This window comes from Gopherus evgoodei, chromosome 2 (genome assembly GCF_007399415.2).
Source record: "Gopherus evgoodei ecotype Sinaloan lineage chromosome 2, rGopEvg1_v1.p, whole genome shotgun sequence".
In the NCBI taxonomy this organism is placed as follows: Eukaryota; Metazoa; Chordata; order Testudines; family Testudinidae; genus Gopherus; species Gopherus evgoodei.
The window spans coordinates 94,518,995-94,531,357 of record NC_044323.1 but is presented as its reverse complement, the minus strand read 5'-3'; the positions used below and the strand labels follow the sequence as shown (position 1 = coordinate 94,531,357).

Sequence of the window (12,363 nt, the reverse complement as noted above, 5' to 3'; positions counted from 1 at the left end):
AGGCCATGACCCAGTCCACTCAGTAGAAATACAGAATCTGGATAAAGAGCCTATAGAGCCCATATCACCCCAATATCAGAATATCATGACTTTGGCCTTGTGACATGAGATGTGGCAGACCTAGCAACTCAGATCGAGAATCAGTGAACCACGTGGAAACTATTTATACTGACCAGTGAATTTCTGGCTCAGATAAGATGTCAAGATATTGTTCATCTTCCTGGAAAATGGCAGAGTTGGGACAGGATGATGCACCCACCATTTGCAGAACCTGACATCCCCCCACCAGTGTGGCTGTCCAGGAAGATGTGCATCAGCCTGTTCCTCATTTAAACAAAGAAAGTGTTACAAGATAGCTGAATTGCTCTCGCCTATTTTTATATTTATACTATATTTATTATTAATTATTAATGTATTAATTAATAGATTTATTATGATGATACTTAATCCCTTCAGATTTACATCATGAGTGTTAGCCCCATCCTTTATAACCATTACAATGACAGACAATCGGTAGGAGGATTGGAGGCATACTTGGGTACCACATCAGAAATTCTTGACTGTTTCAGGGTGTGATCATCAGAGACTGCTGTGACTGATGTGTTATTCATATCCTGCTGCATAGGTATCTCAACCTGAGTCTGGACAGTTAGAGTCATGAAAGGACTTGAATCAATCATTGAGGTAGAGATAAGTGTGAATATACAAACCTCTTAAGTGAGCTGAAGGTAAAGCTAAGCAATTAGAAAAAATGCTTGGAGCTGCTTAGAGTCCAAAGGAGACAACTCTGTATTGGCAGTGATCCTCACCCATACAGAACCTCTGGAATTTGTGCCATATCAATTTGATAGGTATATTAAAAAAGATACTGTTTAAACTGAGAGCCCCAAACCAGCCTTGTGGCTTTACAGAGGGGAATGCAGAATTTGAACCTTCAGGTACACATCCTTACCTTTCTTAAAGCTAGTGGGGGATGCAACCCTCATTTGGTTTTGGGGGGCAGGGGGAAGCTAGAATAAATGAATAATGGGAAGAGCACACCTTCCTATGATATTGCAGAGGAACAGTTGAAGAAGGGAAGTTACTATGTCTCTCAGTCTTTTGGTAGCAGTGGGATACCTGAAAAGAGATGGGGAAGGAAAGGTCAGAAAGCTTCTACAGAATGCAGATAAAACAGTTACCTTTTCTGTAACTAGTGTTCTTCGAGATGTGTTGCTCATGTCTATTCCACAGTAGATGTGTGTGCTCGCCACATGCACCGGTGCCAGAAGCTTTTCCCCTAGCAGTACCCATAGGGGAGCACCCCAGCGACCCCTGGAGTGGCGCCTCCATGGTGCGGTATAATGGGTGCTGCGCGCTCCTCCGACCCTCAGTTCTTTCTTGCCAGATAACTCTGACAAAGGTGAAGGAGGGCAGGATGTGGAATAGACATGAGCAACACATCTCGAAGAACACCAGTTACAGAAAAGGTAACTGTCTTTTCTTCTTCGAGTGATTGCTCTTTTGTATTCCACAGTAGGTGATTCCAAGCTATATCTGTTGGAGGTGGATAGGAGTTCATAAATTCTCGGGACGGAGCACAGTCCTGCTGAACCCGGCGTCCTCCCTGTTTTGGGAGATGATTACATAATGTGAGGTGAAAGTGTGAACTGAAGACCACATAGCAGCCCTACAAATGTCCTGAATGGGGTCATGGGCCAAAAAGGCAGTCAACGAGGCCTGGGCTCGAATTGAGTGCACCTTCACAATTGGCAGCGGGGGGATTCCCGCCAGGCCATAACAGGTACAGATGCATGAGGTGATCCAGTTGGAGAGCCACTGAGTGGAGATCGGCCAGGGAGACCATGCGGAACTTGAACTTCATCATGTACTAGTTCAAGCCTCGCAGGTCCAAGATGGGCCTGAGCCCCCCTTTGGTTTTCAGGATAAGGAAATCCAGTCGTAGTAGTCATAGTCGTAGTAGTACCCCTTGCCTTTGAACTTCCCTAGTACCATTTCCACTGCTCCTAGGCCCAGGAGCCGCTCCACCTCCTGCTCGAACAGGACCCTCAGAAGGACCATCGGCCTCCCTCTCCAGACCTCCGAGGAAGGAGTCGGTGGGATATACATCCTCGGCACCATGCCCGGAGACCAACCAGGTGGTGGACCCTCCAGTGCAACCCAAAAGGGATGGGGTTGGGGGTGGTTGGGCGGGGAGGAAGTGAACTCGAGGGTGTAGCCATGGGAGATGGTGTTGAGGACCCATCAGTCTGAGGTCAGCCATGACCACTCCGGGAGGAAAGCACACAACCGATTGGAGAGGGGAAGCTTTATTGAGGGTGGATCCCTGATGAGAACTGGCAGGATGCCCCCAGGCATCCCATCAAAACTACCTTTTGTCCGCCTGCTTGCCCTTGGAGGACCCAGGCTGGGGGGCAGGCAGAGATTGCCTCTGTGGGAGCGTCTTATAGTCCCACAAATTCTTATAAGCAGTCTCATATTTTGAATGGGTGGCCTGAGCGGGAGTCTGCTATGGCTTGAATTTAGGTTTAGCCGAATATGGAACATAAAGACCCAGAGTCTGGAGAGTCATGCAGGAGTTTTTCAGGCAATGCAGCTTTGTATTGGTTTGCTCCACAAATAGAGCTTTGCCGTCAAACAGGAGGTCCTGCAGGAAGGTCTGCATCTCACTGGACAGCCCAGAGAGCAGGAGCCATGATGCCCTTCTCATGGACACCATGGAGGCTGTGGCCGTGCAGCCGTGTCCGCTGCATCCGAAGCTGCCTGCATGGTTGCCCTGGCAGCCATAGTGCCCGCCTCCTTCCTGTCTTGCTCCTGGAGGGAGTCCTCAAACTTGGGAAGGGAGCCCAACAGATTGAACTCATACTGGCCCAGGAGAGCTTGATGGTTCGCCACTTGTAATTGAAAGCTCAAGGACGAATAAATTATTCTTTGAAATGAGTCCAGCCTCCTTGAATCTTTCGTTTTCGGGGTAGGAGCTGGATGGCCCTGCCGTTCCCTGTGGTTGACTGACTCGACCACTAGAGAATTAGGAGCAGGGTGGGTGTATAAGTATTCAAAGTACTTGTGTTCTGCTCTCTTAAAGATGGGGGCCAACGAGGCTGGGGTTTGCCACAGGGCATTTGAAATTTTCACCACTCCTTCATGGAGAGGCAAGACCACCTTGCCCGATGCCGAGGAGGACAATACATTAAACAGAGAGTCCGAGGGTTCCTCCATCTCCTCTGCTTGGAGGTGGAGGCTTGATGCCACTCTTTTTAAGAGTTCTTGGTGGGCCCTAAAGTCCTCCTGTGGGATGAAGGGAGGAGGGGCTGTAATCATCTCATCCAGGGAGGGTGAGGAGGTCAGCATGGTACTTCGTGCGTCCACTGGCACCGGAGAGTCCACCGTCTGGTTCGTCTCTGGGCATGGTGCCAAGGATGTATGTCCCACTGACTCCTTCCTCAGATGTCTGGAGAGGGAGGCCGATGGTCCTTCTGAGGCTCCGGCCACCAAGTGAGCCCCCACTGGGGGCTGCATTGGGGGTCACAGTGCCCACTGGTACCATTGGGCCAGCCATGGGGCCCAGTGTCACTGCACCTGCTATGGCACCAGCAGAGCCGGCTGTTCGGCCAAGCTGGCCTGACCCATTGATGGATGACTACGAAGGGAGGCCGGGCTGACATATGACCTGCCGCTGTCTCTGGACCAGGAGGACTGGCAGCACCAGGAGCGATGCTAACCACGGAACCGTGAGTCCGACATGGAGGACCAGTACCATTGCTAATGGCTGCTCCGCGATCGGCTCTGGTGGGCGGACCTGTGACGACGAGACGGCTCTGATCGATGCCCGGGGCTGCGGAGGCTGTGTCATGGTGGGGTCCTGGAGCGGGACGCCAAACAGGAATGACATCAACATCTTGCTGTGATCGGCTGTGATAGCCCCTCCGAGACAAGGATCTTTGGCATTGTCTGCCTCAGTCCCATCGGTGTTCGCGCCTCAAGGTGGAGCAGAGCCGAGAGTCTCGGTCAGATGGAACCCAACCAGACAGTCTGGTGGGCATCGAGGACGATCCACATGGACTTTACCCTGAATGGTTGCTGGGCGGTGAACAGTGTTGGGAACGTTGCCTTGACCGAGCCTGGTACCGAGCCGGGGGTGACTGTGGAAATCCCAGGGGTGGCTTGCCTTTGGAGTGTGGGGCCAACATCAGCGGTGCTCCTGGTACCAGCATGGACATAATATCCCAGGCCACCTGCAGGGCCTCCGGTGTGGAGGGCATCTGAACATCTGGGGAGGCCTGCTCCGAATGGACCGAGCTACTCCGCTTGACTTGAGTCGGAGCCCTAGAGACCGGTGGAGATCGAGGGCTGCCCGACGTGGGTCTAGCCTCTGTCTTGGGTTTACTCCGATGCCACGGCGCTGAAGGGTCACTGCGCACCGACACCATGGTGCCTGGTGCCAACTGGAGCGGCACACAAGAGCTGGGGTCAGCGCCGACTCCATCAGAATAGCCCAGAGCCTAATGTCTCTTTCTCTCTTCGTCAGAGGCTTAAGCAATCTGCAAATCTTGCAGCGATCGCTGAGATGGGTTTCCCCAAAACAGTGTAGACAGTCTGTATGCAGATCATTCAGTGGCATAGATCGCCTACAAGTGTTGCATGATTTAAAAACCAGGGCATGGGGCATGCGCCGGGCCGGGCGCGCTAGCTAAACTAATCTAACTGAACTAACTAACTAACTACAGGTATCATACACTGAACGAACAAGCAGTTTGGGGGACAAGCTACAGCAAAGATGGAGCAGAGCAGTTCCGAAGCACCTTCAGTGGTGGCAAGAAGGAACTGAGGGAGGGGGGAGCACATAGCACCCCTTATACCATGCCACAGAGGCGCCACTCCACAGGTCGCTGGGGCGCTCCCCTACAGGTACTGCTGGGAGAAAACTTCCGGTACCGGTGCACGTGGCGAGCACGCACATCTACTATGGAATACACATTAGCAATCACTCAAGGAAGAATTAAATATTCCCATGAGGGCAAGGTAATTCCACTTCATTACAACTGAAAAAAAAGATAGTTGGTACCAAAACATATAGTAACCAAGTGAAGTGGAAAGGAGCTTCTCTAGTGCAAAAAAAATCTGCTCTGTGTATAATAGAGAATTATAGGCACTGACACATAACCAGCCTTAAAATATCAAAATATTGGTGATACCTTTCCTTGGACCATCAAAAACTCAAGACTTAATGTCTCTGCTATTCACTCCAACAAGTCCTGAGAGTTGTTGAAGTTTTTTATGTGTTGGGTTATACAGATGGGTAGCCCACATTCTTATCCAGAACAGAACACAAAGCAAATAGCTGGTCCTGGCAGTCTTCTTCCTCCTATTTTTCATAATCACCATCCTCTTCATCTAAGTACAGGAGGACTCCACAGACATGAGATCTTAAACATACTGGGATGACCTTCAGGTCTTTTAGAAAATCTGAACTAAAAGGCTGCAGGTCTTCCAGGAACTCTAAGAGAATTTTTCTTAGAAGGGTGACCCTTAGTTGTGTGTCCCACATAGACCAATTAGGTCAATGAGTATGGTGTTCAAAAGCACAAGGAATAAGCCAACGAGATGTCAAGAGAGGCACAGGTTAACTTAATGCAGAAACAGTACATGAAGATCTCCAAAACAGACGATCCCTTGAACTGAGAGCCCTCAGAACAAACTTCAAACTCCGTTCCTGAAGGCAGCAAATTCAACACCAAGAGCCTTCTGTCCAAGAGTGCCCGTTATCTACAACCGACCAGAAGTGCAAGTGGAAAGCACTGCCTTCTTAAATGAAATCCAGGTTAATGAAGCCACACTGTAACTTTAATGTAAAGCTATTACTTTGCTGCTTGCTCACTTACTAGTCCAATACATGAAACACAACATTTTTAAAAGGAGAAAGTGTCTAAATAAATTACGAACAGAAAATACTCCAAAAGATTAAAAGTAGTGGCAAACTTGCAAATGATGAGACAACGTTTTTGTACGTTACCATGTTGATAATGTACGATGGTAATATTTTCCAGTTTAATAAACTTACCGGGTTGATAATATTTCAATAAGCTCTTTCCTATTCTGCACTCGGAGTTTGTTAGTTTTATATCTGGAATCTTTACTAACTTCAAGCAAATTCAGGATCTAAATGACACAAAAATACAGTGAATAAGAAACACATTTAGCAGGTAAATGTAAAGACCATTTGTGCAGCCAAGCAAATTCATAGGTCCCAAGGATACAACAATAAGGACATAAGGTAACTCGCTAAACAACCTTCCTTTTAGTTAACTTTTTAAAAATAAAACAGCCATGAGGAAAAAGAGAGGATATATTATCTACCCAATGTCATCAGCAAGCTGGGGAAGAGATGGGAAAAGAACAGGAAACCTAAATCCCAATCCATCATTCTTTCTATTAACAGTGTCTCTAGGCACTGATATTATACATTCTAGTACATTACAAAGATTGCATGCAACCGTGGTCAGGGTGGGGGAAACAGTAGACAGACACATACACATAGCACTGTAAAAAGAGTCAGTTCCTTGGGACCACGCTACACCGAGTTATGTCACAGGACCACAATGCTGATTGTATTTGAGAATGCTGGCAGAGAGGGGAAATGCTATGTCTAAGTGGTCTTTTTTCCATTTCAGTGTTTTGCATTAAAACGGCAGTAAAAAGCAAACATATTTTCCTTTGGGGTGTTATTTTTCTTCATTATTATTTAGTGAAGTATTAAGGAAGAAAAAAGATGGCGTAATCTCATAAAAAGGAAACACATATCTTGTAAAAGTAACATCCACCTAACATCTTGGAAACTTAATAATAACGCACCGACAAAGTGGAATTAGACTGAAAAGGGACTTTTAAAAATGTGGCAACAAGAGTTTGGCAGTTTTATAGGAACATTAATAGGACAGAAGAAGACCATATGGGTTATCAAGACCTACAATATCTGTATTAACCTCAGCATTTGTTTGGATAGACAGATGAATAGATCAATGTTAGTTAATGGGCTGATTTGTGTTCCACAAGACAAAATCAAATCAACTCCTGTATCATTGTAAAGGGAAAGGGAGAATTCCTAAAAAGAAAAGGATAATATAAGTTCTCTCTATCTTGCTTATATATATAGAGACAGTTTGCTGATCCTGGTTCCACTTGGCCATTGCAAGCTAGCACCATCTAAACATGGTAAATATTTTCAAAGATGCCTCATATCTACCACCATAACAAAACTGATTCTTGGATGGTGATGCTACCTCTAGATCTGGCCTCTAATTTTTAATCTCTGTTAATCTAGATTGGCAGTGACCAAATGTCATTATCATTTGATGACTGTTTAGTTATGTGTGTGAATCAGGTGTGGTCACAGACCAGCTCTGAGTCAATGACTGCTCATGTGAGTGAGAAACACAAGTTCTTGCAGGTATCCTTTTATCTGCAATTCATCCTGTCTTTGGCCCTGTCTACACTTTCCGGGATCGACGCTGCTGTGATTTGATTTAGCGAGTCTAGTGAAGACCTGCTAAATTGACTGCAGAGAGTTCTCTGATCGACTCCAGTACTCCACCGGAATGAGAAGAGCAAGGTAAGTCGACAGGACAGCATCTACCGTCGGTGTCTACACCATGTGGTGTCTACACCATGCTGCGTCAATGGGAGATGCTCTCCCTTTGACTTATCTTACTCTTCTCATTCCAATGGAGTATCGGAGTCGGCCAGATAGCGCTCTGCAGTCGATTAAGTAGGTCTTCACTAGATCTGCTAAATTGACTCCTTCTGCAGCAATCGCAGCAGTGTCGATCCCTGGTAAGACATGGTCATAGCTGGAGTAGCATAATTTAGGTCAACTTACCCTGGTAGTGCAGATATGGCCTTTGTGTGTCATCCTGCCATTGTTATTTTGTTTATTTCACTGTGATAATTTTAAAGTTCAACTGTTCCCCTCACTCCTTAACTTCTCGAGCACACTTGCACTAGAACTGGCCTTCAAAATGCCTAAGAATGGATGTTTTGAGATTATACATTTGGACTATTCATTTCCAAAATGTGTGGATTTTTCTTTTGTTATATACATTAGCCCATTCCTGAAATATGTCTTTGTTTTAGAATTCACATTTAGATCCAAGTAGCCCCATGTTAGAACGCGTTTTTTTAAATTGTTGATCAATATGAAACATGTTGCTTCTGTGCTTGTGTGTGGAAAATAGAAAAGTTTCACAAAAAGCCTTCAGCAATTAATCAAATATCAAAAGATCTAGCTCCACAAATAATTTGTGGGTTTTCTCCTCTTCTTCTTTAAGATTACTTGTTCAAAAGCATATGGTTCAGGCAGAAAGGCTGTAATCATTTACAGCTCTGGGCTGGCTGCTACATCTCTGTAGTGAATGTCTTCACAGGCAACAGCTTCCGTATGTTCCATATTTTTAGCACTGACCCTTCATAATAAGGCTCTTTGATACCAGTTCAAATATTTGAATTAATGTTCTCAGTATTTACAGAGGGTCCCTCTTGCAGCTTAAGTATTTCGAGCCTTCTGGCAATTAAAGTACTCTTAATTTATCACCTCTTCCTTTTCTCTATGTCTTTTAGTTCTACAAGTAACCTCCAGCTTAAAATGAGACAAACCTTTAAGAGTTTTAACAACATTGCATCTGGTTTGAAAGTAGGCATTCCTACTGAGCTTCTGGGCATCTTACCTGCTTCAGTCTGTCTCTATAATTATTCTTTAAGAGTAGCAATGTTAGTCCTTCTAAATAAGGATATGAAAACTGATTTGGATGAAAAAGCAATGAGAACTGTTGCTCAAAACTGAACCCTCTTGTGTACGGAAAATTTTAATTCTTGCACATCTGTGGCAGTACAGTACTGTGGAGATACTGAAATGTCTTGCATAAGCCTATTCTAATAGTATTTAATGCTTTAAGATGGGATATAAAACCAAGATCTGGACCATTTGTTACAACTGAAGTTCTCATGGCACTTTTCATAAAATTAGAAGAGTAGTAAGCCTGGTTTTCTGGCTCAGTTCCAACAAGGTAATTTACATGATGTTTATCTAAATTTCTCTTACTCTTTAAACTGGTTGAAGTTCTCTTTTTTCGTTTTAATCTTCCTGCATCATTAAACACCTAGAAGTGGGTGGATTGATCCCTGTATTGCCCTTACCTATTTTACAGGGCTGTTGTTAGATTTAAGTAATATAGTACAACAGTGATTTTTCAAAGATCTCAGCAGACTCCAAAACCTTTGAGTAATTGGGATCTTGACTAATTATGGGAGCTGGCTTAGGTTTGAAGTCTGCAGGCTAGAAGCCTATGTTCAGGGTCTCCAGCGCCTCCTGACTCTGAACACAGACTTCAAAGCCTCCTAAACCAGCTCCCGTATTAGAGAAAGCCATGACAACTTACTCAAGGATGACCAGCTCCACAGCACTTCAATGTATAATTCTTTAACTGCTGACATTTCATAATGACAAAGCTCCCCCACTCTCCTCTCAAATGCAGCTCCCTTGTCTGGGACAATGAGACTGAGAGAAGTCCCTGCAGTGGTACTGGTGTCAGTCACTAGAGCTCGACAAAATTTTTCAGCCAAATAGTTTATTAACTGAAAAATACAGTTTAAGATTAACCAAATTATTAGTGAATCCCAGTTGAAATTTGTAAGCAGTTTCAGATGAAGAAAATGATTTTTAGCAGAACATTTCATTTCAACACCTTTGAAATGACACATATTGACTTTTATTTATTTTTAAAAAAGCAAAATGCTGGTTAAGCACAGCCAAAAAACAAAAAAAGACTACCAAAAATGAAAAAAAGAAAAAAATATATTGCTCCCTACAATTTTTTCCCCCAATATTTTGTTTTGGTGGGGAGAAAAAATTCCATTTCAGGTTGACTCAATCAAAAAAATTGAGGGGGAGGGGGATTTTTCAGTTCAGTGACCAAACCGAAAAATCAATTATTCGCTCAGCTCTGTTGGTCACCCTAAACTCTGAAGAGTTGGCTTATTCATGGGGTTTATACATTTTACAGTGATGAAGAGATTACAATACATAGAGACTTGTGTACTGAAAACCTGTGGAGCTGGCCAACCCTGGGGAAGTTGGCCAGCTGTCTGTGACCAGGAGAACAAACTTAAGCAGGAGAAAGCAGCCCACCAGGGAGCAAGGTGTCAGATTCAGCCACAGTTACCTGGAATTCGAGGGAAATAAGACTCAGTTTTTAAGTACAAGGGGTTTTGGCTACATGAATTTCAGATAATTATGACTGCTTTGCACTTCGAGATACTTGGACGCGAGGCAATATAAAAGTGCAAATTATTAGTCCAATATAGTCAAAGAAGGAACATAATGGACTTCTTGTGATGAAGCTTGATCTAATGAGATTGCCAGCCCAAAAAGGTCTTGGTAAGTCTTAGGATAAGTATCCAAGCTTTTGGATTCACATTCAAATTAAACGTGGAGAGGTTTAGAAAGCACTAATTTAAAATTGATTAAATTGGTAATATACTTTATGTTTGTGTGGTCATTTATAGTAGGAATGGGGAAACTTGTTGAGCCTAATTTCTAACCCATTTAAACATCATAGGTTCAGAAGTTTGACTTCAACCCAGATGTTACTGGTTTTGCATTCTGCTTATAAAAGACTCAAAAAGAGCAATGAACAAGCAATGACAAAAACGAAGCAAATAGAGTGAGCAAAATGACAAACAAATAAGGAGACTGTGAATAAGGGGGAAGGAACACTAGCCAAAATCGGGAAAACATAGTTAAAGAATATTTAGATAAATTGGATGTATTCAAGTCAGCTGGACCTGAATGAAATTCACCCTAGGGTACTTGAGGGTGAAGCAGTCTTAGAACCATTAGTGATTATCTCCAAGAACTCATAGAGGATGGGTGAGATCCCAGAAGACTGAAGAAGGGAAAACATAATACCTAAAGAGTATTTTAAAAGGGAACAAAGGGAACCCAGGGAATTATAATCAGTCAGCGTAAATTCAATACCTGGAAAGATAATTGGACATATTATCAAACAATCAATCTGTAAGCACTTAGAGCAGTTGTGAGCAACCTGTGGCCTGTGGGCTGCATGGGGCCCATCAGGGTAAGCTGACTGTGGGCCACGAGACATTTTGCGGACATTTTTGACCATCAGCATGCATGGACCCAACAGCTAGCCATTCCCGGAGGGTCAATATCTGCAAAATGTCTTGTCGCCTGCAGTCAGCTTGCCCGTGGGCTGCCAGTTGCCCACCACTGACTTAGAGGATAACAGGGTGATAGGTAATAGCCAACAAGGATTTCTCAAGAACAAATCATGCCAAACCAAGCTAATTTCTTTCTTTGACAGGGTTACTGTCCAGTGATATACATTGATTGTAGTAAGGCTTTTGATATAGTCCCATGTGACTTTCTCACAAACAAAGAAAATGTGGAATCCCCGCTACTGGAGGTTTTTAGGAACAGGATAGACAACAACTGTCAGCAATCATCTAGGTATATTTCATCCTGCCTAAATATGGGGAATGGACTAGGTGACTTCCTCAGGTCCCGTCTAGCCCTACAATTCTATTATTCTAAAGGAGCAGACGGGAGAAAAGAGAAAAATTATAATGAAAAACCGAACAGTCTCTATACCACTTATAATCCACCATTTGTGCCAGCTAGATTTTAGTCATGTTTCTCTGTCTTTAACGCTGTGCCATGGCACAAACTACACTCTAGATAAAATAACCTTGCTTTCTTTTACTTTTTTTCAAATTTATTTATTGGGGGCAAGGGGTGGGCAGAACTGTGTTTAAAGACAGGTAAAAGGTTTGAGATCTCAAAAGTTAATCTAAGATTCTCCTGGGAACTTTCAATAGAAACAGGAAGTAGAAAATGGGTGTATTTTTCTTAGACCCAGATTCAGTGAGGTATATGAGCACGTGCATAACTTTAAACACATGAGTAGTCCCATTGAAGTCATATGCTTAAAGTTAGTTAGGGAAATGCTGAACTACCTTGCTGAACTGGGCCCACAGTCCTGTAAAGGGTGACAATGCCCCTTTTTCAATGTTGGTTGGCTTCCCACACAAACTAAATTGTGTTCCAAAGGAATCTGCACTATCCTATCAGTTGAAGGCCATAAGATTCCCCCATCTCTAGCTGAAAATTCCCACCTGTAGCATATCTATGGCTGTATTAAGCATGGATTGAATGACACAACTTGCCTGGGCTTCGTTCTCCAAAAGCGTCCAAGTGTGTGACTCAGGGCTTGTCTACACTGGCACTATACAGCACTGCAACTTTCTCGCTCAGGGGTGTGAAAAAACACACCCCAAGCGCATCAAGTTTCA

The 12,363-nt window shown here is 44.1% G+C and overlaps 1 protein-coding gene across 2 annotated transcripts in view; it reads right to left on the bottom strand.

The window, feature by feature from the left end:
• Positions 1–12,363, bottom strand: part of SUGCT (succinyl-CoA:glutarate-CoA transferase) — a 473,401-nt gene that overhangs the window by 267,356 nt on the left and 193,682 nt on the right. The window contains exons 11-12 of one of the 2 annotated variants that reach the window (XM_030551395.1): positions 6,062–6,159; positions 1,042–1,119 (exon numbers count right to left, since the gene is read on the bottom strand). In XM_030551395.1, the coding sequence (XP_030407255.1) occupies positions 1,042–1,119; positions 6,062–6,159 (176 nt within the window). The remainder of the gene's footprint in view (positions 1–1,041; positions 1,120–6,061; positions 6,160–12,363) is intronic. The other variant, XM_030551396.1, reaches the window with a different exon arrangement.